At 36.7% G+C, this 26,519-nt stretch overlaps 1 protein-coding gene across 2 annotated transcripts in view; it reads right to left on the reverse strand.

Moving 5' to 3' along the window:
- The window catches only part of EDIL3 (EGF like repeats and discoidin domains 3), a 489,721-nt gene that overhangs the window by 313,006 nt on the left and 150,196 nt on the right, over positions 1–26,519 (reverse strand). The window contains exon 3 of one of the 2 annotated variants that reach the window (XM_005903750.2): positions 11,082–11,111. The exons of the other annotated variant lie outside the window; for it this stretch is intronic. Within the exon in view, the coding sequence (XP_005903812.1) occupies positions 11,082–11,111 (30 nt within the window). The remainder of the gene's footprint in view (positions 1–11,081; positions 11,112–26,519) is intronic. 2 annotated transcript variants of the gene reach the window in all.

Below are 26,519 nucleotides of genomic sequence, written 5' to 3' on the forward strand. Positions count from 1 at the left end.
ATGTCTTTGGGAGGAATGATGCTAAAGCTGAAACTCCAGTACTTTGGCCACCTCATGTGAAGAGTTGACTCATTGGAAAAGACTCTGATGCTGGGAGGGATTGGGGGCAAGAGGAGAAGGGGACGACAGAGGATGAGATGGCTGGATGGCATCACTGAGTCGATGGACATGAGTCTGAGTGAACTCTGGGAGTTGGTGATGGACAGGGAGGCCTGGTGTGCTGCGATTCATGGGGTCACAAAGAGTCGGACACGACTGAGCTACTGATCTGATCTGATATACCAAACAATTATTCTAGCAGCTAGGCATTTAGTATTGAATAAAAGAGATAAAAAAATCCCCTCCCTCAGGGAGTTTATATTCAGGCTAGAGAGAAAAATAAGCAAAATACATAAACCTTGCAGACAGTGCTAATGTTAAAAATTAAGCAAAGCATGGGATCATGACAAGGTGGAGGTGTGACCATTTGAGAGAAAAAAAGGTCTTTCTGAAAAGGCATTTTTAGGTCAAGACATGAAGGATACGCCGGAGGAGTCATGCAGATAACTTTTAGGAGAAGCTGTCTGATAATGGGTCTGTGAGTGCAAAACCCTGCCCAAGACAGTGCGTGCGCAGGCCTTGTGTCTGTTATATGGAAAATAGAGGACAGGATAACTACAGAGAAAATGCAGCCAGGGAGGTAATGAAGGGTGCAAATTACATCCAGTTTCAATCCTAAATCTACTGGAGGGTTGAATGAGAGGTTCTAAAGTAGCCTAAGGTTGAAGAGTGATGGGATCGCATGGCCTGGTAGGAGATTCATGCAGCCTCTCTGCTGAGAATGAACTGCAGAGAGGCTGAGGGAACCAAGAAGAGACTCACTTAGAAGGCTACTACGTGATAGACCAAGTGTTATTGGACAAGGGTTATCGTATATGAGATGGCAAGAAGTGATTATGTGCAGTATATTTTTTGAAGGAGAGGCTAAAAGGGTCTGGTGAGAATAGAATGTAGTGGGAATCTTTAGGGTTGACCCTGATGATTTTGGATTGAGCCATGGACATGGAGAAGATTATAAGAGCAACTAGATTGAGGCAGAATGTTTTTTGAAAATGCAAATATTCAATAGGGATGAAGGTAGGCAAGAGGATTTTAATTTTGCTATTTTATTATTTTTAAAATGTCTACCAGGTCCATAAATGACTAAGGTAATCAGATTATCATTTAAAATAATAGCCAAAATTTTGCACATTATTAGGTACAGCTTTATAATATAGTTCTTTCGGGTTTTCTATAAGATGGTATGGAAAACCCAAATGAACTTTCTGGCCAGCCTTATATATGCATGACAAAAAAAAAGAAATTGAATAACTATTACTTTCACAGCTGAAAGAAATGGTATATGTGATCCTTACAGCAAGCCTTTTATTAATCCATTTTATAGACAATGAAAATGAAACCTATAAAAGGAAAATACTTCATAGGTAGGAGGCAGCTATTTCTAACTGAATAAAAGGCAGTTTGCTACAACAGAGTAAGTATAAGTTTCTCCAGAGAAACCTGAATTGAATCCTCCTTTTGTTAGTTGCTTACTGTGTAACCTTGGACATATTTCTTTAGGCTTTAAAATTAATTCAGTGCTTTCCCCTTTAAAAGGAATATATATATCTGTACATATGTGTATATGTATATATATACATATACACATGTATTTAAATAGGAATATTTAATTATCTGTCTTCTTTTATTGTGAAAATTAAATTAAATATTGCACATAAAACACTCAGCACATTGCCTGACAAATAATCATAATCAAAATAACAACAATAATATGGGAAACAACACTGATGATAATGAATGTAAAAGCAACAGCTTAGAATCCCTGTGCTTATTATGGGGTAGATGTCATATAGTAACTCTTTAAAGTACCGTGTTTTATCCTTATAGCAAATCTTTAAGAAGATAGCTATTGGTCTGAAGATAAAAACACCTAAAGGCACAGGCTTAGGCCTTTAGGTCCATAGGTTTTACCCTGCCCATCATGAATAGGAAAATTCAATGCCTTCCTGAGCCAACAAATTTCTGGAATATTAAATTAATACTTCTTCAATGCTCTATTTGTAATAAACTTTGAGGTGAAACTTGGGACAACAACAACAAAAAAGACAGGGACAACTGGAGAAGGCCTTAGAGATAAATACAGTCATAGCAAGGAAGACTAGAAATTAAATAAGGCTTGAAGTCCAAGTGCACACAGATAGTGGGACAACATGCATTGGTCTATTTTCCTGAAGCACATAGGTTAAAAATTAAAATATTTTGTGTTTATATAACTTTTACTCATTTTTGGTGATGGTTCAATTTTGTCTGTCAACTTGGGCTAGACTGGGGCACCCAGCTGCTTGGTCAAATACTAACCTAGATACTGTTGTGGAAGTATTTTGTCAATGTGATTAACATCTGCAATCAGTTGGCTTTAAATAAAGCAGATTACCCTCCATAATATGAGTGGACTTCAACCAATCAGCTCAAGGCCTTGACACCAAAAACAGATTTCTCTGTGAAGAAAAACTTTGCCTCAAGACAAACAGAAATCCTGTCAGAGTCTTCAGCTGGCCTGCCTTATAGATTTCAAACTTGACAGCCCCACAAGCACAGGAGCCAGTTCCTTAATATAAATCTCTGTATTTTATATACTTATATATCCTTTTGATTCTGCTTCTTTAGAAAACACTGACTGATATACTTTTCCTTTCCATTGATATATCTTTATTACTATTTTTGTTTACCTTAATAAAATATCAAATATAAAATAAGAAAAATAGTATCTACATATAATAGAAATTTAAATAATGATTTTTCTCACAATTCAACACCACTATCAAGTATTTATCAACAAAAAACACATTTTTTTAATTAAAAAAAGAAGCAAGCATTATTTGGCCTTTTCATCACTGTCTTAGTGAATTGACCATAGCTAAATTTTTAGAAGCAATTACTTCTTTCCTATTCCACTGAGAATCTAAAAATAATGACTTCTTGCTATTCTTTAAAGATTGCAGCAGAAAACATTTTAGTTTTTAATATGTAAGCCATTCGCTTCTCCAGGGGATCTTCCTGACCCAGGGAATGAACCCGGGTCTCCTGCATTGCAGGCAGATTCTTTACAGTCTGAGTCACCAGGAAAGCCCATAAGCCTACTTAGTATGTATCTATGAGCAAAGGATATACTTGATAAAATAATTAGTAAGCTTCCTTTACGCACTGGAGGGAAAATAGGCATGCCTGTATAAAAAAGGAGAAAATGTGTAGCAAACATAAAGTGAAACAAAAAAGGATGTGCAACTTTACTGTAGATTTCCAAGGAAATAAGTGCTAAGATCAAAATGAAAAAGAACTCATGTTCATTAGAGAATAATATGGGTAGATATCACTCCTTTTAAAATGCCGAAGTTGTAGAATAATTGAGCATAATCTGCCGTGCAGAATTAAATTCTACAAGAAAACAGAGAGGAGATCTAGAGGAATCTGCACCACAATTAAGAAAATCAGAAAGTCCACCATAAACAGAAGTAATGCTTTTGTTAGACTAAAACTGAGCATTTCAAAAGTTAGAGAAAACTACCTAATCACTGGGTCCTGTGGTTAGCTTCCATTTATATATATATATAAAAATGGATATTTAAAAAGTCCGTTTGCAATGCAGAAGACTTGGATTCGATCCCTGGGTTGGGAAGATCCCCAGGAGAAGGGAAAGGCTACCCACTCCAGTACTCTGGCCTAGAGAATTCCATGGATTGTATAGTCTACGGGGTTGCAAAGAAACACTACTGAGCGACTTTCATTTTCACTTTCATGTATACATATATATGTGTGTGTGTATATTTGTTTTAAACTATATACATACTATATAAAGTTTGTTTATAAAATTATGAATATATATTTATAATATACAACTATATTAAATCTTTATTACTGCTAAGGTGGCTCAGTGGTAAGGAATTCTCCTGCCAATGCAGGAGATCCAGGAGACATGGGTTCCATCCCTGGACTGGGAAGATCCCCTGGAGGAGGAAATGGTAACCCTCTCCAGTTTTTTGCCCAGAGAATCTCATGGACAGACGCGCCTGGATGGCTACAGTCCTCGGGGTCGCAAAGAGCTGGTCGTGACTAAACAGCTGAGCATGCAGCACTGCACTTCCTCAGTGGCCAAACTGATCATTTAAAAGATTAAACATATTAAAAGATTTAGAAGGAACTAGTAACAATGATGAAGCTCTGGTGTGCTGAATTACCACTGCCTCCACCTCTGATGGGCATCACAAAGGTCATAAGAAGTCTATTATAAACTATTGTATCCAGGCAATGATCTCTATCATTACCACCATTTGGAATCAGATGTTAATAGGCCACAAATACAGATGTACATTTAAGTAAATGATGAAATTTTAACTTTATAAATATATGAAAAACAGTATGGCATTTACAGTGTAGTGTTTTAATAAAGCTGATTGCTAAAAAGATTTTCCTTCTACAGTCATCTAAAAATTCCATTTTTTCTGATATTTTTATTATATGAGCTAATTCAGTATTAATATTTATTTTAATATTCAAAACTTACTCTCTTTCTTTGATATTAAAAAACTGACATATGACAATTAAAGCAATTAAGAATCTTCCCTTAGGCAAGAGAAGAAGGAAAAAAAGAAAAAAAATCAAGTTTTGCTTTTGAGTTGTTATGAATAAAAAGCTAACTTGCAGCTGATTAATTTTAGCCACTGATTTATCATTCAGCTATAAGACCTCAACTGTGTCATTTTCTGACTGATTGATCCCATTCAGTAATATTTTCTATTTTCCAGTCTTCTTAATTTTTATAATGATTTAATTAATTAATGAGAAGAGGTATTAAGAATACACAGAAGAACTATACAAAAAAAATCTTAATGACACAGATAAACATGATGGTGTGATCATTCACCTAAAGCCAGACATCTGGGAGTGCAAAGTCAAGTGAGCCTTAAGCAGCATCACTAGATGGTACTGGATGTGATGAAGTTCCAGCTGAGCTATTTCAAATCCTAAAAGAGGATGCTGTTAAATGCTGCATTCAATACTCCAGCAAAATGTGGAAAACTCAGCAGTGGCCACAGGACTGGAAAAGGTCAGTTTTCATTCCAATTCCAAAGAAGGGAAATACCAAAGAATGTTCAAACTACAGCACAATTGCACTCATTTCACATGCTAGCAAAGTAATGCTCGAAATTCTCCAGTCTAGGATTAGTACGTGAACAGAGAACTTCCAGATGTCCAAGATGTATTTAGAAAAGGCAGAGGAACCAGAAATAAAATTGCCAATATCTGTCAGCTCATAGAAAAAGCAAGACAATTCCAGAAAAACATCTACTTCTCTTTCACTGATAACATTAAAGTCTTTGACTTTGTTGATCACAACAAACTGGAAAATTCTTAAAGAGATGGGAATACCAGATCACTTTATCTGCCTCCTGAGAAACCTGTATGCAGGTCAAGAAGTAACAGTTAGAACCAGACGTGGAACAACCATCTGGTTCAAAATTGGGAAAGAAATACGCCAAGGCTGTATATTGTCACCCTGCTTATTTAACTTATATGCAGAGAACATCATGGAAATGTTGGGCTGGAAAAATCACAAGCTTCTGGAATCAAGACTGCTGGGAAAAAAATCAATAACCCAGATATGCAGATAACACCACCCTTATGGCAGAAAGCAAAGAGAAAATAAAGAGCTTCTTGATGAAGGTGAAAGAGGAGAGTGAAAAAGCTGGCTTAAAACAACATTCAAAACAAAAAAAAATCATGGCATCCAGTCCCATCAGTTCAGTTCAGTTCAGTCACTCAGTCATGTCCGACTCTGTGACCCCATGGACTGCCGCATGCCAGGCCTCCCTGTCCATCACCAACTCCTGGAGTTTACTCAAACTCATGTCCATTGAGTCAGTGATGCCATCCAACCATCTCATCCTTTGCCATCCCCTTCTCCTCCTGCCTTCAATCTTTACCAGCATCAGGGTCTTTTCCAATGAGTCAGTTAGTTCTTCGCATCAGGTGGCCAAAGTATTGGCATTTCAGCTTCAACATCAGTCCTTCCAATGAACATTCAGGACTGATTTCCTTTAGGATGGACTGGTTTAATCTCCTTGCAGTCCCAGGGACTCTTAAGAGTCTTCTCCAATACCACAGTACAGAAGCATCAATTCTCCAGTCCCATCAATTCATGGTAAATAGATGGGGAAACTATGGAAACAGTGACAGACTTTATTTTCTTGGGCTCCAAAATCACTGCAGATGGTAAATGCAGCCATGAAATTAAAAGACACTTGCTCCTAGGAAGAAAAGCTATGACAAACCTAGAGAGCATATCAAAAAGCAGAGACATTACTTTGCCCACAAAGGTCTGCATAGTCAAAGCCATGGTTTTTTTTAGTAGTCATGTATGGATGTGAGATCTGGACCATAAAGAAGGCTGAGCGTCAAAGAATTGATGTTTTGGAAATGTTGTGTTGGAGAAGACTCTTGAGAGTCCCTTGGACTGCAAGGACATCAAAACAGTCAATCCTAAAGGAAATCAGTCCTGAATATTCATTGGAGAGACTGATGCTGAGGCTGAAGCTCCAATACTGTGGCCACCTTAAATGAAGTGCTGACTCATTTGAGAAGATCCTGATGCTGAGAAAGATTCAAAGCAGGAGGAGAAGGGGATGACAGAGGACGAAATGGTTGGATGGCATCACCAACTCAATGGATTGAGTTTGAGCAAACTCTGGGAGATGGTGAAGGAGAGGGAAGCCTGGTGTGCTGCCATCCATGGGGTTGCAAAGAGTTAGACATGACTGTGTGACTGAACAACAACAAGAATTAATTTGATGAATAAATGATATTTCAAGAGAGGTAAAATAATAGCTTCTATGTCAAAACAAAGAAAAATGAAATTTATACGACAGCAAGCTGAATTTGATAGATTTATAGTTAATAAATTAAATTTATATAGATTAGTTCATTTGCAGCAGTTAATTTTCTAATGTAAATGTCTTAATTTCTTGAAAGACACAGACAAAGGCATTAGTGTAATCAATTTATCAAGTCTCTCCTTATTATGAAATTTAATAAAAGATAAATGAAAATTGGATTTGTGCAACATGGGAGAAGCATCCACTGACTTAACTTTATTAAAGAGCATTATTAAAGTTATAAACTGATCTGTATTTTACACCTAAGATACAAACACACACAGACACTCTTAATATTTGGACATCTTCGTTTTGAAGGTCTATTTTTCAGACCACTGTGTGGCGAATAGAGCAACACAGTTCTGAGACTATAAAAGAGAATAACTGATATTGCAATAGCTGGAGGATATTTTGAAAGAGAGTTACCAAAATTATTTGAGGAACAGCAATATAATTGGAGTACATATATCACCTCTTAATATGAGTCATTTGGAGTTACAGTATCTGTTATGGTTGCTCCAAAAATATGAATCTCATTAGTTTATAATTAGATCTTGGGATATAACCTAGTTTGACAGAATTTCTTATATAGTTCATTTGTGTTTTTATACTCAACTATAAGATGTTTAAATACCTGAAGATAAGATTCAACAAAGATAAATAAAAAGAAACTTCTGGTAGTTACAGAACCAGGTGTTAGGTGAAACTGCCCTAGTAACTCAGATGCTACAAATATGTTGCTCTGGGCTAATGCATCCCATCTGAACATTTGGAGATAAAAATAATGAACAAATGGATGCTCCATAGTCAATATGGGGATACATCCCCATGAGGAGTAATGCAGATGTGACTTTTTTTTTGCATCCCCTCTATAACTCAACACACACACAAAAGCTGTTACTAGGCACTTGCTTTTTGCATGGCAATTTAGAGGTTCAAATAAAGAGATAATTAGGTGTATTTGAAAAAAGATTAAAGAAACAGTGAAATATAAAAATATTGTAAATAGAATTATATGGGGAGAGAGTGGAGGGACCAGTTGTCTGTTTTAATGCTGCAGTCATAATAATTCTAAATATAAGGCAAACAAAATATGCTCTATTGTAAAGAGAAAAGCCCAGATCATTTTGTAGAATTAGAACATAAGTAACACACTCTGTAATATCTCATTAATTTTCTCAGAGTTATAATGTCTCTATTTTTATACTGTTAGTCCAGACAGAAATCTATTATTTCTCTAAAATATATTCTGGACAATGAGAATTTATCATGATTATTGAATTATAATTGATCAGTTCTGTGTACTTTTGGGGTAATAACTTAGATTTATTATATAAATCTCTACCTTGTAAATATTTAATAAATAGTATCATTCAGTCACAGTGTCCACTAGGCCCTGTATATTTAGATAAGCCATACACATTTTTTAAATAATAATTTTAACTTATAATTCATATTTTAACATCTAGTGATCAGGAACCTGTGATGCTCTGGCAGCAATAAACACCTCCATTTACTTTATTATTTCTTCTACTTTTGAATTTTGAAGAGTAGCAGGTCTCCTACTAGAAATATCTGAATTATTTAATTTAAAGAAACTAAAGTATGTATTTTAAAAAGTCACTGTCCAATTATACTGTGAATCGGAAGGAAGAATGTGAAACTGATAAAGATATCATATGGGGACATATAAAAGTTTAATCCAGGTACAATTACTATGTCAAACAAATGACTGGGCTTCACTGATAATTTCAATAGAATGAAGAAATAACAGGAAAGAAAGACAAAGAAGGATCACAAAGGATAAATTAAACAAGTCTGAACCTGGAAAAGATCATACTAGATAAACTCTGTTGGCAGGAGATGAAAGCAAAAACAGAGAATATTATTAATCCATTAAATATATTATTCATAATATTTTTAAATAGACATATTTTGATAAAATAGACACATGAATAGAATAATAAATATTTAATTTAGAAAATTATTGAAAAAATTAGGGCAAGTAGTAGCAACAAAAGACTAAACAATCACAATCCACTTTCCACAATTATTCATAGTCTTTATGAAATCAGGCCTTTACTAACCTAATACCGCATCAAAAGTTTTAATAGAACTACGCAATTATATTTTATATTATACAGTTTGATAAAATTAAAGGAATAACATTTGTTTCCCAGTGGCAGTTCAATGTAAAAGGAATGTCTGCTTTATTAAATGCAAATCTTCTTAATGTAATATTCATGTGAAATTATTTAAGACATTACTTAAGAATACATTTGTTCTATTCTAATTGTCTATGCTAAAATCACACAAAAAAACCTGGTCATATCAGAAAAAAAATAGTTTTAAAGCATAATTTAAAGTCTATGTTGTTCAGATCACTCTAAAGTTAAATATTTGTGCAGGAGAAGTATTTAGTTGCTTTTACAAAAGAATTTCTTAATAAGCATAGAAAGTATTAAATTAATTTAAAACAAGAAAATTATACCAAGAAATATTTATATTTTAAGTATTATTTACATTGTTACAATTAATCTTCATCATGCAAAAATAATAATTATTTTGCAAAGTCACCAAAATTGCTTGGCAGGCAACATAACAAGGAATGGGGTATAAGAATATTAGAGGAATGAGAAATTCCTGGGCTAGAAAGCATGGGCTCACAAGGACTGGTATTCACAGAAAGAAAAGATTCAATTGAGGCTGAGAAACAGTCTTTGAGCAGCCCTGTCAACACTAAAGCCTCAAGTTAGGGTAAAAAATTCAGAAACCAGGCAGTGGAAACTCATAACAACACGGAAGTCTGCTACTGACTCATATGATTCGGTTGCTCCTAAAAATATGCTACATAATACTGACTAGAGTAGGAGAAAATTATAGAGAGTTCTTATCCAAATCACGTTACAAACTATCTAGCAATATTATGAAAACGAAACATTAATTGAGAATTTACCTTATTCTGTGATTCCATTTCAAAGCAGTGATAATGAGCATCATGCAATACGGTATTTTTGAAGTTTACCAAAGATATTTGTAAGATGTCTATTTCACTTTATTCTATTGAATTTTGACTTTTTGAACCACTTTTACAGGTAAAAATCCCTACCCAGTTTTAGAAGAAGGTAGAAATCAAGAAGTTTCTCACCAACTGAAATGTTGTCTCTGAATTGAAAAGACCCTATCTTGTACCCAAGTTCCAAATAACAGGGCTACATTTCACATTTCCTGTAAAGTCAAGTCCCATTTGTGTCCATTATTTTCAGTAACCATTTCCTGCTCATATCTCTCAGGCCTAACTTCCTAAAACTGCCTAAGACAGACTGTGGTGCAAAGGTCTCATCTTTCTCTTCCAACCGGGCTCTGATCCCTCCATCTTAAGACTTCATTCCTTTTTCCTGATGTTGCTGTCTGCTAGCCCGGGCCTTTTATTACTTGCTAACCAGATTGGCTGTGGTGCTGACTTTCTTCTTATAAACGTACTGTTGGCATTCTTCACAGATTTTAGTTCAGATCTCAGCCTTTATTTGATAAATGCTGATCAGACAAATGAGGAGCAATATCATGAAGCCAAATTTCAGTATCATTAAGTTATAACTACAGAAATTAGTTTCTTAAAAAAAGTGAGTATTTGAAGCAACAACATAATTTTTATCCTTAAACTTATATGAATATCATGTTCAACATCAGTCAAATATGTGATAATGCAATATTCTATCATGGTAAGTCATATTTATGAAAGTATGTTTTACCACTTTCCTCTTTTCCCTTTCAGTCTCATTTTATTATTTTTCTGCATTTTATCATTTCAGTTTCTCTCCCCATTTTATTACTTATTGGCACTTTTCTCAATGTTTTAATATTCCAATTTTCCTTATTCTTTCATACTGATGTGTTCTGTGTTATGATTTCCACTGTGACAGTTCATTTTTAATTATTTTCTCTTTTTACTTTAAACTCATAACAATGTCATTTAGTCTGGGACAGCATAATGGATTCAAGAAATAAAGTATATTAAACTGTGCCAGGTTTCTGGTTGAAACCTGGACAAATACATCTCTATTAAAGGTCTTAAATTAAATAGGAATAATTTTTATAGCATAGAAACTTTACCTGCTGAAGTTGGCTCTTCATCATCTGATGCTATGATAGAGGAAAAGAGATGGGGGGGTGGAGTAGGGGGAAAGAGAGGTGGGAATGATGTGAGAGGGAGAGAGAAGGGGAGAAAGAGAGAAATTGAGATTGAACATAAATATATCTCACATTTCTAAATAATAAATAAAAGTCTCTGACTTGAAAATTTGTGTCGTACATTAGAAATTTGTCATTAGATAATTAGATAAACAGATACACATATTAAATTAACAGCTAAGTACACCCATATTTTAAATAAGCATTAGAAAAGCCATTCAGTTATTTAAATTTGAATTTTCTGTCCTTTTGCAAACAAGGTTGATTTTTTTTTTAGTCTGAGTGCAAATTATATTATAAATAATATTGTTTAAAATATAAATTATATGTTACATATGAATACCCCAACCATCACCACTTTATGGAAATTTTCTATTAGCAAAGAGGAATTGAAAGGTATTGTTAACTGTCAAAAATTTTGCTTCACGAGGTAGAAATTATTAAAAAAAATAGGAATTATTAAACCTTAGAGTAACTTAGAATCACTCTGAGTGTTGGTTAAACACAGAGATTCAATCTTTCTCTCACCCCATGACATTCACACACAACTACACTCAACTCATGTGTATCACACACTTCAAGATTCAGTAGTGGTGGTTCTGTGGTGAAACCACAGGATCCTGCAATTTAAAGGTTGATCCCAAGTGATTCTGACACAAGTGTTCTACCGCACATACACGGATAAGCATGGATATTACAAAACGAGAGATCACATAATGAAAACAACTTTCTGCTAAAGCAGTGGTTCATAACTCCACATCTATACAAGATGCCAAACTCCGGGCCCCATTTCAAACCAATTAAGCCAGGGTCTCTTTCAATGGTAGTAATTTGGAGCCTGAATTGAGATAAGACTAGGTAATATCATTATAATGTATTGATTATATTGGAGCTATAACTCAAATTGTTAATCATTTTAATTTGTTCTTTAAAAGGGAGACATTTTTGAGAACAGCACAACTCCAGGGGTAATAATTAACTGTGTGTTTGTGGGGGATGGAGCTGCAAGAGAGAAGCAGCTTCACAATTTTGCCTAGAATTCACGTTTCACCTTTACACTAACAGACATGCTCTGTGAGAAGATATTTCTGCTTTGTGCACAAGTGTAACTTAACCAGAATATTACTGTTGAATTATATTACTCTAGCCAATACTACTTCATTGGATTTATGAAGTTTTAAACTAAAAATTTACTCAGCTGAATTGCTTATAAAAGAGCTTTGTTCCCAGGTGATTCGTTCATCAAGGTACCTCTGTCTAACTAGGGAGAGTTCTGCACTCTTTCCCGTTAGGGTTACATCTGCATAGAGAACACATAAGACAAGCTTACTTTGTGCCCTGACAGTATTTTTCTCTCACACTGCTTGGCTTGTCTCCTTGCCACCAGGAAAAAAAAAAGAAAATTCGAGAGTGCAAACACACTTGGCACGCATGGTGTAGAGAACAGAAATTTTTAAAAGCTTTTTGCTGCTTTATCATGTCCCAAACATATCACAACATGTTCAAAGAGGAAAACCTTCAGTAGCTTCCAGGAATCCCCTTTTAGGAAAATACCACAGGGGCTTAAAGAAGTGTTGACTTTTATGGGTCATTGTTAGTAAAAGTCTGGAGATTCAAAAGGAACAACCACCAAAAAAAAAAAGTTTATAGCAGGTCACTTTGTGTGTGTGAACTGAATTTATAAAAGAAACAAGGAGATGAAGTATACTCTTATTTGATAGATGAAGGGACAGAGGTTCCTAGTGACAGAACATTTTGTCTAAGGTCAATTTGAATTTGAACTCATGTGATTTGAAAACCACTTTTTCCACTGTGCCTTCAGAGATCAGATTAGTTGCTCAGTCGTGTCCAACTCCTTGCGACCCCATGAACTGCAGCACGTCAGGCCTCCCTGTCTGTCACCAACTCCCAGAGTTCACTCAGACTCACATCCATCGAGTCAGTGATGCCATTCAGCCATCTCATCCTCTGTCGTCCCCTTCTCCTCCTGCCCCCAATCCCTCCCAGCATCAGAGTCTTTTCCAATGAGTCAACTCTTTGCATGAGGTGGCCAAAGTACTGGAGTTCAGCATTAGCATCATTCCTTCCAAAGAAATCCCAGGGCTGATCTCCTTCAGAATGGACTGGTTGGATCTCCTCGCAGTCCAAGGGACTCTCAAGAGTCTTCTCCAACACCACAGTTCAAAAACATCAATTCTTCGGCACTCAGCCTTCTTCACAGTCTAACTCTCACATCCATACATGACTACAGGAAAAACCATAGCCTTGACTAGATGAATCTTTGTTGGCAAAGTAATGTCTCTGCTTTTCAATATGCTATCTAGGTTGGTCATAACTTTCCTTCCAAGGAGTAAGCGTCTTTTAATTTCATGGCTACAGTCACCATCTGTAGTGATTTTGGAGTCCCCAAAAATAAAGTCTGACACTGTTTCCACTGTTTCCCTATCTATTTCCCATGAAGTGATGGGACTGGATGCCATGATCTTTGTTTTCTGAATGTTGAGCTCTAAGCCAACTTTTTCACTCTCCACTTTCACTTTCATCAAGAAGCTTTTGAGTTCCTCTTCACTTTCTACCATAAGGGTGGTGTCATCTGCGTATCTGAGGTTATTGATATTTCTCCCGGCAATCTTGATTCCAGCTTGTGTTTCTTCCAGTCCAGCATTTCTCATGATGTACTCTGCATATAAGTTAAATAAGCAGGGTGACAATATACAGCCTTGACATACTCCTTTTCCTATTTGGAACTAGTCTGTTGTTCCATGTCCAGTTCTAACTGTTGCTTCTTGACCTGCATACAAATTTCTCAAGAGGCAGATCAGGTGGTCTGGTATTCCCATCTCTTTCAGAATTTTCCACAGTTTATTGTGATGCACACAGTCAAAGGCGTTGGCATAGTCAATAAAGCAGAAATAGATGCTTTTCTGGAACTCTCTTGCTTTTTCCATGATCCAGTGGATGTTGGCAATTTGATCTCTGGTTCCTCTGCTTTTTCTAAAACCAGCTTGAACATCAGGAAGTTCATGCTTCACATATTGCTGAAGCCTGGCTTGGAGAATTTTGAGCATTACTTAAAGTAATGCTCAAAATTCTCCACTGTGCCTTACTTTCTCACAAAGTGCTGATTCAGTATCCACCAAAATAGAAAAGTAAAAAGGAGATGGAATCAAGAAATAAGGATTGGTTATAACTATGATAACATTTCTTGGTCTTAGCCTAAGGGAAAAAAACAAAAACTGGATATAAGGGCTGCAAGAGAAATCCCTTTAAGAAATGAAGTGCTGCTTTAGAAACTCCCTTACAATCCAGGGATTGGCAGAGGCAGCTTAGAGTCTGCTTAGATGGTTAAACAAAACATCCTAAGCCTGTAATACCTAAGAAAGAAGATCAGAAGTACTAAGATTTTACTTCTTCATTATATACGGAGAAGCAAGAAATTTTAGGAAGGAACTAGCAAGTACAGAAATAAAGACAATTCTGAACTTACAGGAGTAATAGCAATTAGTCCTAAAACCAAAGCTTCTGGGGCAAGCAGTGCACTAACCTACACTTGAGACTATAATACCTGAAAGAAGGTTTGTAACAAATTAACAATATCAGAATCAGCAGGTCCACAAGTCCGCATACAATTGTATTTCCAGGAAACATCTCTATAGTTGTGGTTTCTCCTAACGTGCAGATTAACTATATTCATATTGCTAACTATATTCATACTATTAACCAATATGCATATTATTAAAAAAACCTGTATACTCACAAAGTCACATAAGGGTTAGGATTGGTATTAATTCACTGTTTCAGTTATCGCTAGCAAAGAAGGCTTTGTAGACTAACTCATTACCAAAAAAAGCACCATGAACTATAAGCAGATGGCAGCAAGAGCCCCAGGAGTACAACCAAAACTCTAAATGGACGTTAGTGGTTTATTTAGTGACATTTAAGTGAAATTAAGGATCACAGGAGTAATCTCATGATATCCAATGATTCCTTACTATTTTTATTTGCTTCTTGGAATTCATGAATCAGCAAATCAAATACAAACATACATGTTTGTGTCACATGCAAGTTCCTGTAATCCTGGAAATTAAAAACACGTGCACCAAGAAAACTCAAAACTAAAAACTCTGTATTGTTCTCCCTGGTGACAATGTAGATGAATGTATTGAAATTATGGTAATAGTAGGAAAACAGAGAGCGAATGTATACATTTAATATAGAGAAGCTAACCCAGCATGTGGACCACAGTAAGCTCTGGAAAATTCTTAAAGATACGGGAATACCAGATCACCTGACCTGCCTCCTGAGAATCTGTATGCAGGTCAAGGAAGCAACAGTTAGAACTGGACACGGACTGGTTCCAAATAGGAAAAGGAGTACGTCAAGGCTGTATATTGTCACCCTGCTTATTTAACTTATATGCAGAGTACATCATGAGAAACGCTGGGTTGGATGAAGCACAAGCTGAGATCAAGATTGCCAGGAGAAATATCAATAACCTCAGATACGCAGATGACACCACCCTTATGGCAGAAAGTAAAGAACTAAAGAGCCTCTTGATGACAGTGAAAGAGGAGAGTGAAAACGTTGGCTTAAAGCTCAACATTCAGAAAACTAAAATCATGGCATCTGGTCCTATCACTTCATGGCAAATAGATGGGCAAACAGTGGAAACAATGACAGACTTTATTCTTTGGGGCTCCAAAATCACTGCAGATGGTGATGCAGCCATGAAATTAAAAGATGCTTATTCCTTGGAAGGAAAGTTATGACCAACCTAGACAGCATATTAAAAAGCAGAGAGATATTACTTTGCCAACAAAGGTCCATCTAGTCAAAGTTATGGTTTTTCCAGTAGTCATGTATGGATGTGAGAGTTGGACTATAAGAAAGCTGAGTGCTGAAGAACTGATGCTTTTGAACTGTGGTGTTGAAGACTTTTGAGAGGCCCACAGACTGCAAGGAGATCCAACCAGTCCATCCTAAAGGAGATCAGTCCTGAATTGTAAGGACTGATTCTGAAGCTGAAACTCCAATATTTGGCTACCTGATGTGAAGAACTGACTCATCTGAAGAGACCCTGATGCTGGGAAAGATTGAAGGCAGGAGGACAAGGGGATGACAGAGGATGAGATGGTTGGATGGCATCACCGACTCAATGGACATGAGTTTGAGTTAACTCCGGGAGTTGGTGATGGACAGGGAAGCCTGGTGTGCTGCAGTCCATGTGGTCGCAAAGAGTCAGACACGACTGAGCGACTGAACTGAACTGAACTGAAACCAGTGTGGTCCTCTCATTGCCCATAACAGAATCATCTGGGATTCTGTTAAAATGTCTTAGAGGATTTGACATTTGGGTGTTTGGATTTGAATTGTGGCTAATAGCCTAAGTTTTTGCATTTTTAGAAAACTCATCATGTGCCTGTTATGAACACTAAGTTTGAGAATTATGGCTCTACCCATAAAGTTTTCGGCAGAGCAATGGGTTCAGTTGTTGGAAGTCCTGAAGTAAATTAGCAGGCTTGCAGAAACCCCTCTTCAGTGTACACTGTGGTTGCTTCAGCAGCTTTCAATACTTTCTCTTGCAATACGTTCAGGTTTATTTGGCTTTCTCACTATCAGAGTCTTGGGGGTGATGACTCGCCTTTCAAATTTAGAAAGAAAAGTCTGTATCTCAGAACAAAGTAAATATTTTCCCTTTTCCTGCCCACAGTTATTTGTCTAAGTAAGTATATGATCCATTTGGGGACAGTAATATGTGAGGACAGGTTTGTGTTTGGGCAAGAAGCAGCTCTTGGAATTTACTTCCTTCTGAGAAAGTGTCTGCTAATAACCCTCTCTCTCTCACCTCTTCAGATACAGACAAGCAAGTCTATGGCCCCAGAGGCAAGTTGACAGACATCTTGCAACCAAGATGGAAGCTGGCTTTAGAAAGAAGACAATTGTCAAGACTAAGTAGACAAACAAAAGGAAATTAGATTATAGATGATATTATTGAGCCATTGAATCATACGCTAATCTCACTCTAGACTTCTAGCTCTGAGGAAAAATACTAGCACTTTATTGTTTATATAGTTTTAGTTGAGCTTTCTCTTATTTGCCAGTAATAGCACTCTACTGCAATGGTACATAGTTTTGCTATTCCCATTTAAACTATATTTGAATGCCTAAGAAATTAATTGTCTCTGAAGGAGGCAACAAAGCTCCGTCTATCAAGGCTATGGTTTTTCCAGTAGTCAAGTATAGATGTGAGAGTTGGACTATAAAGAAAGCTGAGTGCCAAAGAATTGATGCTTTTGAACTGTGGTGTTGAAGAAGACTGTTGAGAGTCCCTTGGACTGCAAGGAGATCCAACCAGTCCATCCTAAAGGAGATCAGTCCTGAGTGTTCATTGGAAGGACTGATGTTGAAGCTGAAACTCCAATACTTTGGCCACCTGATGCAAAGAACTGACTCATTTGAAAAGATCCTGATGCTGGGAAAGATTGAAGTCAGAGAAGGGAATGGCAGACGATGATATAGTTGGATGGCATCACCAACTCAATGGACATGAATTTGAGTAAATTCCGATATTTGGTGATGGACAGGGAGGCCTGGCGTGCTGCAGTCCATGGGGCTACAGAGTCGGATACAACTGAGCAACTGAACTGAACTGAGGGAGGCAAGACTGGAAATATATACAGTTCAGGACTGTACCTCAGAGGACAGGTGGGCTTTCCACAAATTTTAATTTGTCCATGGAGCTTACCACCATATTTTGATACAATGAATCTATTTCTCTAATTTCAAAGTTGCTCACAAATTTTCAGAGCAGTCTGGCAGTGATCATGTTCATGAACTGAGCTGGTGCTTGATCAAAGAAGAGTGCATTCTACAGTTTTTTCTTCCCTTCCTTCTTTCCCTTCTCCTTCTCTTTCTCCTTTGCTCATAGGATCAACTGTCAAGTACAATAACTATCCACTGAGCCGTGTATTGCTCTGATATACACGTGCTATTAAAACACACATACTTCTTCACTGGACCAGCTGTAATTTCTGTGTGGTCTCAACAATTCTTATATCTCCTGTTTTGTTTTTTTTTGGTTGCTGTTGTTTTGTGTTTGTCTTATTCTTGGGTGTCTTAAGTACACTTTCAAAACATAGAAATTCTACCCATTTAAAGCAATCATATACACAGCATGGCTCACCATCAAATTGGAAAAGCTCACTATGAAATATATAAAATACACTTCTTCGCATATGACAATTTATTTTACAAGATGTTACTCAGTTCATATTGACTTATGGATCATTTTGTCTGCTATACTATATAACTAGTTAATTATGCACTGAACATGCTTTGCAAATATAGAATTACCTATGCAATCCATTATTTCCATGAGCAAAGCAACAAGAAATACGTATTTCTGTATTTTCACAACATCTTAGAATGCTTTTACTCAACTGCAGTGATGCAAAAATAACAATGATGTTATGTATGCATGATTATTCATGCCTGCCCAGATGTTAAATGCTATAAATATGTGTGTGTACGTGTGTGTGGGTGTGATTACTAAGGAAAAGTAGAGTAAACTACCATTTAAAATTTGTGAATTCAGTCATTTAAGTAAGTTGTGGAGCTGCCTCTGGAACTTTGCAGAGAAGTATTTAGAGGAAGGTTTTGGTTTATAAAATCTTTGTTTTATTGTTTGTTGATTTGCTTGTTTTTGGCCAATGGCCCAATGAGGAAGTGCCTCAGGACTTAAAGTTGTTATTACCAACTCCTTCTTTGTGAAAGTATGAAGAGAAGTGTTAATCTCTCCTGGCCAAAGACTTCAGACAGCATACTGCGTGCTCAATTCCCCACCCTGAGAACTGCAGAATAACTGGGCCACAGTGAGGAGCAGTAGACACTGCACAGAAAAGGTTCAGAAAATTACAAAGTCGCCTCTATTCTATCAGTCTTCTACATGAAGTTTGATCTTGTGCTAGATTTGGAGGATGGCATTTATTTGAACACAGTTAATATGTGCATAGTCAATAAAGCAGAAATAGATGTTTTTCTGGAACTCTCTTGCTTTTTTGATGATCCAGCGGATGTTGGCAATTTGATCTCTGGTTCCTCTGCCTTTTCTAAAACCAGCTTGAACATCTGGAAGTTCATGGTTCACGTACTGCTGAAGCCTGGCTTGGAGAATCTAGAGAATTATTTTACTAGTGTGTCAGATGAGTGCAATTGTATGGTAGTTTGAGCATTCTTTGGCATTGCCTTTCTTTGGGATTGGAAGGAAAACTGACCTTTTTCAGTCCTGTGGCCACTGCTGAGTTTTCCAAATTTGCTGGCATATTGAGTGCAGCACTTTCACAGCATCATCTTTCAGGATTTGAAATAGCTCAACTGGAATTCCATCACCTCCACTAGCTTTGTTCGTAGTGATGCTTTCTAAGGCCCACTTGATTTCACATTCTAGGATGTCTGGCTCTAGGTGAGTGATCATACCATCATGATTATCTTGGTCATGAAGATCTTTTTTGTACAGTTCTTCTGTGTATTCTTGCCACCTCTTCTTAATATCTTCTGCTTCTGTTAGCTCCATACCATTTCTGTCCTTTATCGAGCCCATTTTCCATGAAATGTTCCCTTGGTATCTCTAATTTTCTTGAAGAGATCTCTGGTCTTCCCCATTCTGTTGTTTTCCTCTACTTCTTTGCATTGATCGCTGAGGAAAGCTTTCTTATCTCTTCTAGCTATTCTTTGGAACTCTGCATTCAGATGCTTATATCTTTCCTTTTCTCCTTTGCTTTTCACTTCTCTTCTTTTCACAGCTATTTGTAAGGCCTCCCCAGACAGCCATTTTGCTTTTTTTGCATTTCTTTTCCATGAGGATGGTCTTGATCCCTGTCTCCTGTACAATGTCACGAACCTCAGTCCATAGTTCATCAGGCACTCTATCTATCAGATCTAGTCCCTTAAATCTATTTCTCACTTTCACTGTATAATCATAAGGGATTTGATTTAGGTCATACCTGAATGGTCTAGAAGCAACACTTAGAACTGGACATAGAACAACACACTGGTTCCAAATAGGAAAAAGATTAGGTCAAGGCTGTATATTGTCACCCTGCTTATTTAATTTATATGCAGAGTACATCATGAGAAACGCTGGACTGGAAGAAACACAAGCTGGAATCAAGATTGCTGGGAGAAATATCAATAATCTCAGATATGCAGATGACACCACCCTTATGGCAGAAAGTGAAGAGGAACTCAAAAGCCTCTTAATAAAAGTGAAAGAGGAGAGTGAAAAAGTTGGCTTAAAGCTCAACATTCAGAAAACAAAGATCATGGCCTCTGGTCCCATCACTTCATGGGAAATAGATGGGGAAACAGTAGAAACAGTTTCAGACTTTATTTTTTTGGGCTCCAAAATCACTGCAGATGGTGACTGCAGCCATGAAATTAAAAGACGCTTACTCCTTGGAAGAAAAGTGATGACCAACCTAGATAGCATATTGAAAAGCAGAGATATTACTTTGCCAACAAAGGTCCATCTAGTCAAGGTTATGGTTTTACCTGTGGTCATGTATGGATGTGAGAGTTGGACTGTGAAAAAGCTGAGCACCGAAGAATTGATGCTTTTGAACTGTGGTGTTGGAGAAGACTCTTGAGAGTCCCTTGGACTGCAAGGAGATCCAACCAGTCCATTCTAAAGGAGATCAGCCGTGGGTGTTCTTTGGAAGGAATGATGCTAAAGCTGAAACTCCAGTACTTTGGCCACCTCATGCGAAGAGTTGACTCACTGGAAAAGACTCTGATGCTGGGAGGGACTGGGGGCAGGAGGAGAAGGGGACGACAGAGGATGAGATGGCTGGATGGCATCACCTATTCGAAGGACCTGAGTTTGAGTGAACTCTGGGAGTTGGTGATGGACAGGGAGGCCTGGAGTGCTGCGATTCATGGGGTCGCAAAGAGTCGGACACGCAAATGAGCGACTGAAGTGAACTGAACTGAACAATGTGCAATACATAAAATATAATTATCTACATGTGTGGTTAGCATGTTTACTAGTCTCTGCCATTAGACTGGGAGTTTCATGAGGGCAAGGATGTGCCTCTTTTGCTCACCCTTATAACTATAGTTTTTAGACTAGTACCTATAACACAGCAAGGCTCAAATGTTTGTCAAAAGAAAGAAATTATGAATAAATACTTAATTCAGTCTTCCATGTTACTCAATAAAATTTAGCTACTTCATTATGTTACATTAGTAGGCTTACCAAAGAGAAAGTATTAAATGTCATCTATATTTTAGTTAGATAAAGTTATATGTGCATGCATGTATGCTTGTTTGCTTCATTCATGTCCAAATCTTTGTAACTGAATGGTCTGTAGCCTGTCAGGCTCCTCTGTTCATGGGGATTCTCCAGGCAAGAATGCTGGAATGGGTTGCCATGCCCTCCTCCAAGGGATTTCCTGACCCAGGGATCGAACCAGTGTCTCTTACTGTCTCTGGCATTGGCAGGCAGGTTCTTTACCACTAGCACCACCTGGGAAGCCCCAAAATTATATGTAATTATATATAATAACTTGTATCATTAAATATAGTCATATAAATCAGATTTTCTTTCTTGGGGCAGGAGAGAAAAGGAATAATAATTGAAAATACAAGGCTCTAATAACCATTTGATCATCTCATGAAAATACAAATCTGTGATTTTAAATTAAAAAGCACCAAACTATAGCTTATTAATTTAATAGATTCATTAAAATAGAAACACCAAATTCACTCTATAAAGTTTAGTAGTAATAGAGCTCACATGAGTTTTATAAGCTACTTATATAGTGAATCATCTTAACAGCAATTAGCAATGCATTTGTGATTTCTCAGTTTAGAAAGAGGTACAAATGGGGAAAATAATAAAGACTGAATGAAAGCTTTGGTTTCATTTTTTTCCTACTGAGTAAAAAAAAAAAAAACATGTAATTTACAAAGTATTCCCAGAGTACTGGGTAGCAGAAAGTAAGTAGACTATATTCATATCCCAGGGACTGGGATTAAAGAGACTTTGGGGACATAATTAGGACACATTTTGCTACTTAAAGGAATCACTAAAAAGATCTTTAAGCTAGGTGATTTGACATTATAAAAGCCTATAATTCAATATTTCATGTATCTATACAACTGTCCTCAAATATCCTTTGTTTATTCAATGTGCCCTCCCTCATATTTGAGTTCATCTCATCATTGTAGACTGAATGCAAATCTTACCACCCTCAATTCTTTAGTATTTATTTCAGTTTTCAGACTTAGTTGCTTCTTTAAAGCTCCCACTAGCTTTTAAACTATAACCTAAAGGCAGTTCTAATCAAAATGGCAATGGTATTTTTCAGTCTTGGTCCTGAGCTGGGCATTTTCCATGATCCTTCTTTTGAGGGGAGCAATTAGGTTTTAATTTTCTACAGTGCACATTATTAGTACTAAGCAAATATTTCTGGAAAGCTATCCAGTTTTAGAGATGAGAAAATGAAGTCCAGTTAGTGACTGGGAGTCATGTAAAAAGCAAATCGGAAATTAAACCTACAGTAGCCTAAGAAAATTCATGAACCAATAGAAGAAACTTGTGAAGGATAAAGCAGATCTGGAGTTAATATAAATGACTGGTCACATTTATCAACTTTCAATAAAATTAATTCATAATCGTTTAAAAATTTAATACAGGAGAGGGGGGAATAGGCCTGGAAAGAAGAATGCTGTTTAATGTGACAGGAAAGTCATGCAGGTGAGGTCATTTGCTTATCATATGTGAATTTCAGATGGTTACAGAATCTATATTGTTCTTTTTCACAGCAACTGACAGAAGGAAGCTAATATCACCAGGCTCATGTTCTATGGATTTCTGCTTTATTTATGCGTGGGCAACCACTCACTTCAACCTCAGTTCACTCCTATAATTCTGGACAAATGAGCTAATCTAAAATGTAAATCTATTAAAACCTAAAGAACCAAAAAAGTAACAGGTAAGTCAGTAAGACTAGGACAAATCTCACAGAAACATCCACTTAAGGAAACCACAGAATCGTTGCACATAAAACGTTAATGTCAGAAGAGATTTTATGATTAAGGAGTTGGCAAACAAACAAACAAAAAAAAGAATTGTTATAATAGGTTAAGATTTGCATTATAAGATAAAAATGTATTCATTAAATTATCTAAATTATCAACTAAAAACTCAACAGAAACTGCACTTTAAAGTAAAAATAATGAAATATCAGATTATATATATAAATATATGTCAGTTAAGTTGCTCAGTTGTGTCCAACTCTTTGCAACCCCATGAACCACAGCATGCCAGGCCTCCCTGTCCATCACCAACTCCCAGAGTTTACCCAAACTCATGTCCATTCTGTCAGTGATGCCATCCAACCATCTCATCCTCTGTCATCCACTTCTCCTTTTGCTGTCAATCTTTCCCAGTATCAGGGTCTTTTCAAATGAGTCAGCTCTTGTAATTATGATTAAATATTTATATCATAAAAGTAAAAAGAGGATTATGTAATAATATGATATTCCTTAACTTGCTTTCATTAATATATTGCACAATCTTTTTTATGAAAATATAAAGTAGTATTTTATTTTATGGATAAATCATGGTTTATTTAACTGAGTCTCCACTGAATAAGGGACTTCTGAGGTGGCGCTAGTGGTAAAGAATCTGCCTGCCAATGTAGGAGATTCAAGAGACATGGGTTCAATCCCTGGGTTAGAAAGGTAACCCTCTCCAGTATTCTGGCCTGGAAAATTCCATGGACAGAGGAGCCTGGAAGGCTATCATCCATGGGGCCACAGAGAGTCAGACACATCTAAGCAACTAAACACACATGCAGCACTAGTGAATGACACTTGGATGGATTTACGGTTTTTCTCTTAGAAATACTATTTCAGTGAATAATCAGACTCCATTTGAATGGTGGTAGAACCATAAAACAAAAATCAGTTCAGTTCAGTTCAGTCACTCAGTCGTGTCCAACCCTTTGTGACTCCATGGACTGTAGCACACCAGGCCTCCCTGTCTATCACCAACTCCTGGAATTTGCTCAAACTCATATCCATTGAGTCAGTGATGCCATCCAACCACCTCATCCTCTGTTATCCCCTTCTCCTCCCACCTTCAATCTTTCCCAGCATCAGGGTCTTTTCAAATGAGTCACTCAAAGAACTGACTGACTTTGGCCATCAGGTGGCCAAAGTATTGGAGTTTCAGCTTCAATGCCAGTCCTTCCAATGAACACTCAGGACTGATCTCCTTTAGGATGGACTGGTTGGATCTCCTTGCAGTCCACAGGACTCTCAAGAGTCTTCTTCAACACCACAGTTCAAAAGCATCAATTCTTCAGAGCTCAACTTTCTGAGCAAAATAAATGAGCAAATAATTTCATTAAATAAATAAGAGCCTATAAGCTTAATCACAATATAAATTACTAACTTCTTGTAAATAAGGCTTTTAAAGGAGCCTCTTTTATGCTGTCAGCCTATCTTTAGTTACCTGCTTCTTAAAAATACTGGACAATATTATATTTGTATTTCTAACTTCTTCCCATTAAAGTTACTCCCTTGGATTCGAGTTACTGTTAATGGAGATTAAGTAAAAGTTGCCATGACCTATGCCCAAACAGCACAAAACACAGGCAAAGCAATGCCTTGAGCTCTGGGCTTGAGGAAATGAAGCTGTGAAGGAACAAATTTCCCTGACTATCACCATCACCTCAATCGGGGTATGGAGGGCTGTATACTGAATATAATATCCTTACACTAAATAATATAAAACTTCAGTGTTTAGTAAACTTAATGGTTACTGAAAACAGAAAATGACCTTATTACAAAATATTGGCATATAATGTGTGTGTGTGTGTGTGTGTGTGCACGCACAAGCAAGTATTTACCTCGCTACAGTTATGTCAAATATGACATTTATACCACTAATGAAATTTGAGAAGCCTTTTTAGTAAAATATCATTCGTTTTTCACTACTCATAAAGAGGAATTCAGAAATTTTATGATGGCTTTGAAATGACAGGCTCCCAAAATACAGATCCACACATCTGGCTTAATTAAAATATCTTTGAAACTCAAAAGATGAAGGGAATAAAACAGTGGGAGGTGTAACTTAAAAATAACTGAGCTATCTCTGGTGGATCTACCTGTTTCTCTTTGGTCAAGGGGAATTATTTTTTTCATGTAGTTTGAACTCATCCCAAGGACACTAACTAGAAGAGATAAAGTACAGTCTCTGCTTGCCTGTACAGAACTCGATTAATCTAATGTGCCACTGACTTACTCAGCAGTGAGTTAATGACTGCTATAGAGAATTTTTTCTTGCCTGTTAAAACAGAAGCTAAAATTAAATGTTTTCTCTTCAGACTCGTTAGGACCTTCTTTAAAAGAAAATAGTCAGTGTATCCACATTTAGGTGTTAATCAAATGACATTGACAATGTAATTTCCCTGTCTTCAAAACTTGGCTCCCTGGGCTGAATTTTTCCTTAATTGGAATGTCTTTAAGGAACTCAAGTGATAAAAAAGTGGACAGGTCTAACTTTGAGACAATGAAAATGAATAAAGATACAGGTATTCATGGGGAGCCCAAGCCCCATTCCTGTTATCTTTGAGGTAATTTTCAAGTTGTGAATGCACACTATTAACTTCTATTTTTCCAAACCAACAAGAAACAGTCTAGGAAACAGCCTGTTCAGATAACAGGATGTAAAGAACTTCACATAAAAGTTTAAATCCAAACCAAAATTAAAGATCATTTAGTCTAACTTGCCAACAAAAATCTCAAAGTTGCTTCAAAACTTCTAGTGGCAGGGAACTCTAAACTCACAAAGAAACATGTCACATCACTCTCCCAAAGATAGCCTCTGGAAAACAAAGGAATAATGGGTCTTTCTTTGACGTACCAGCCTTTCAAATATTTGAAGACAACTATATAATTCTCTTAACTGAGACAAACATCTCCACTTAATTTCATAATCATAACATGCAACCTGGCCATCCTTTTTTGTTAACTATTTCTTGATAAATTAAAATGTATCAAGGTCTTTCAAAATGTAGCAACAAAAAAGAAATCTTACAGCAACAAGAATTGATGTCCAGGTGAGATCTAACTAGCACAAAATGCAATGGCATTATTACCTGACTTTTTTAGGCTACTGAAAGAATTAACTTCCATTCCATCCTTCGTCCTGGGCATCCCTAATAGGTCAGTTGGTAAAGAATGCACCTGTGATGCAGGAGACCCCAGTTCAATTCCTGAATCGGGAAGATTCGCTGGAGAAGGGATAGGCTACCCACTCCAGTATTCTTGGGCTTCCCTTGTGGCTCAGCT

The sequence above is a fragment of the Bos mutus genome, chromosome 7 (genome assembly GCF_027580195.1).
Source record: "Bos mutus isolate GX-2022 chromosome 7, NWIPB_WYAK_1.1, whole genome shotgun sequence".
Taxonomy (NCBI): domain Eukaryota; kingdom Metazoa; phylum Chordata; class Mammalia; order Artiodactyla; family Bovidae; genus Bos; species Bos mutus.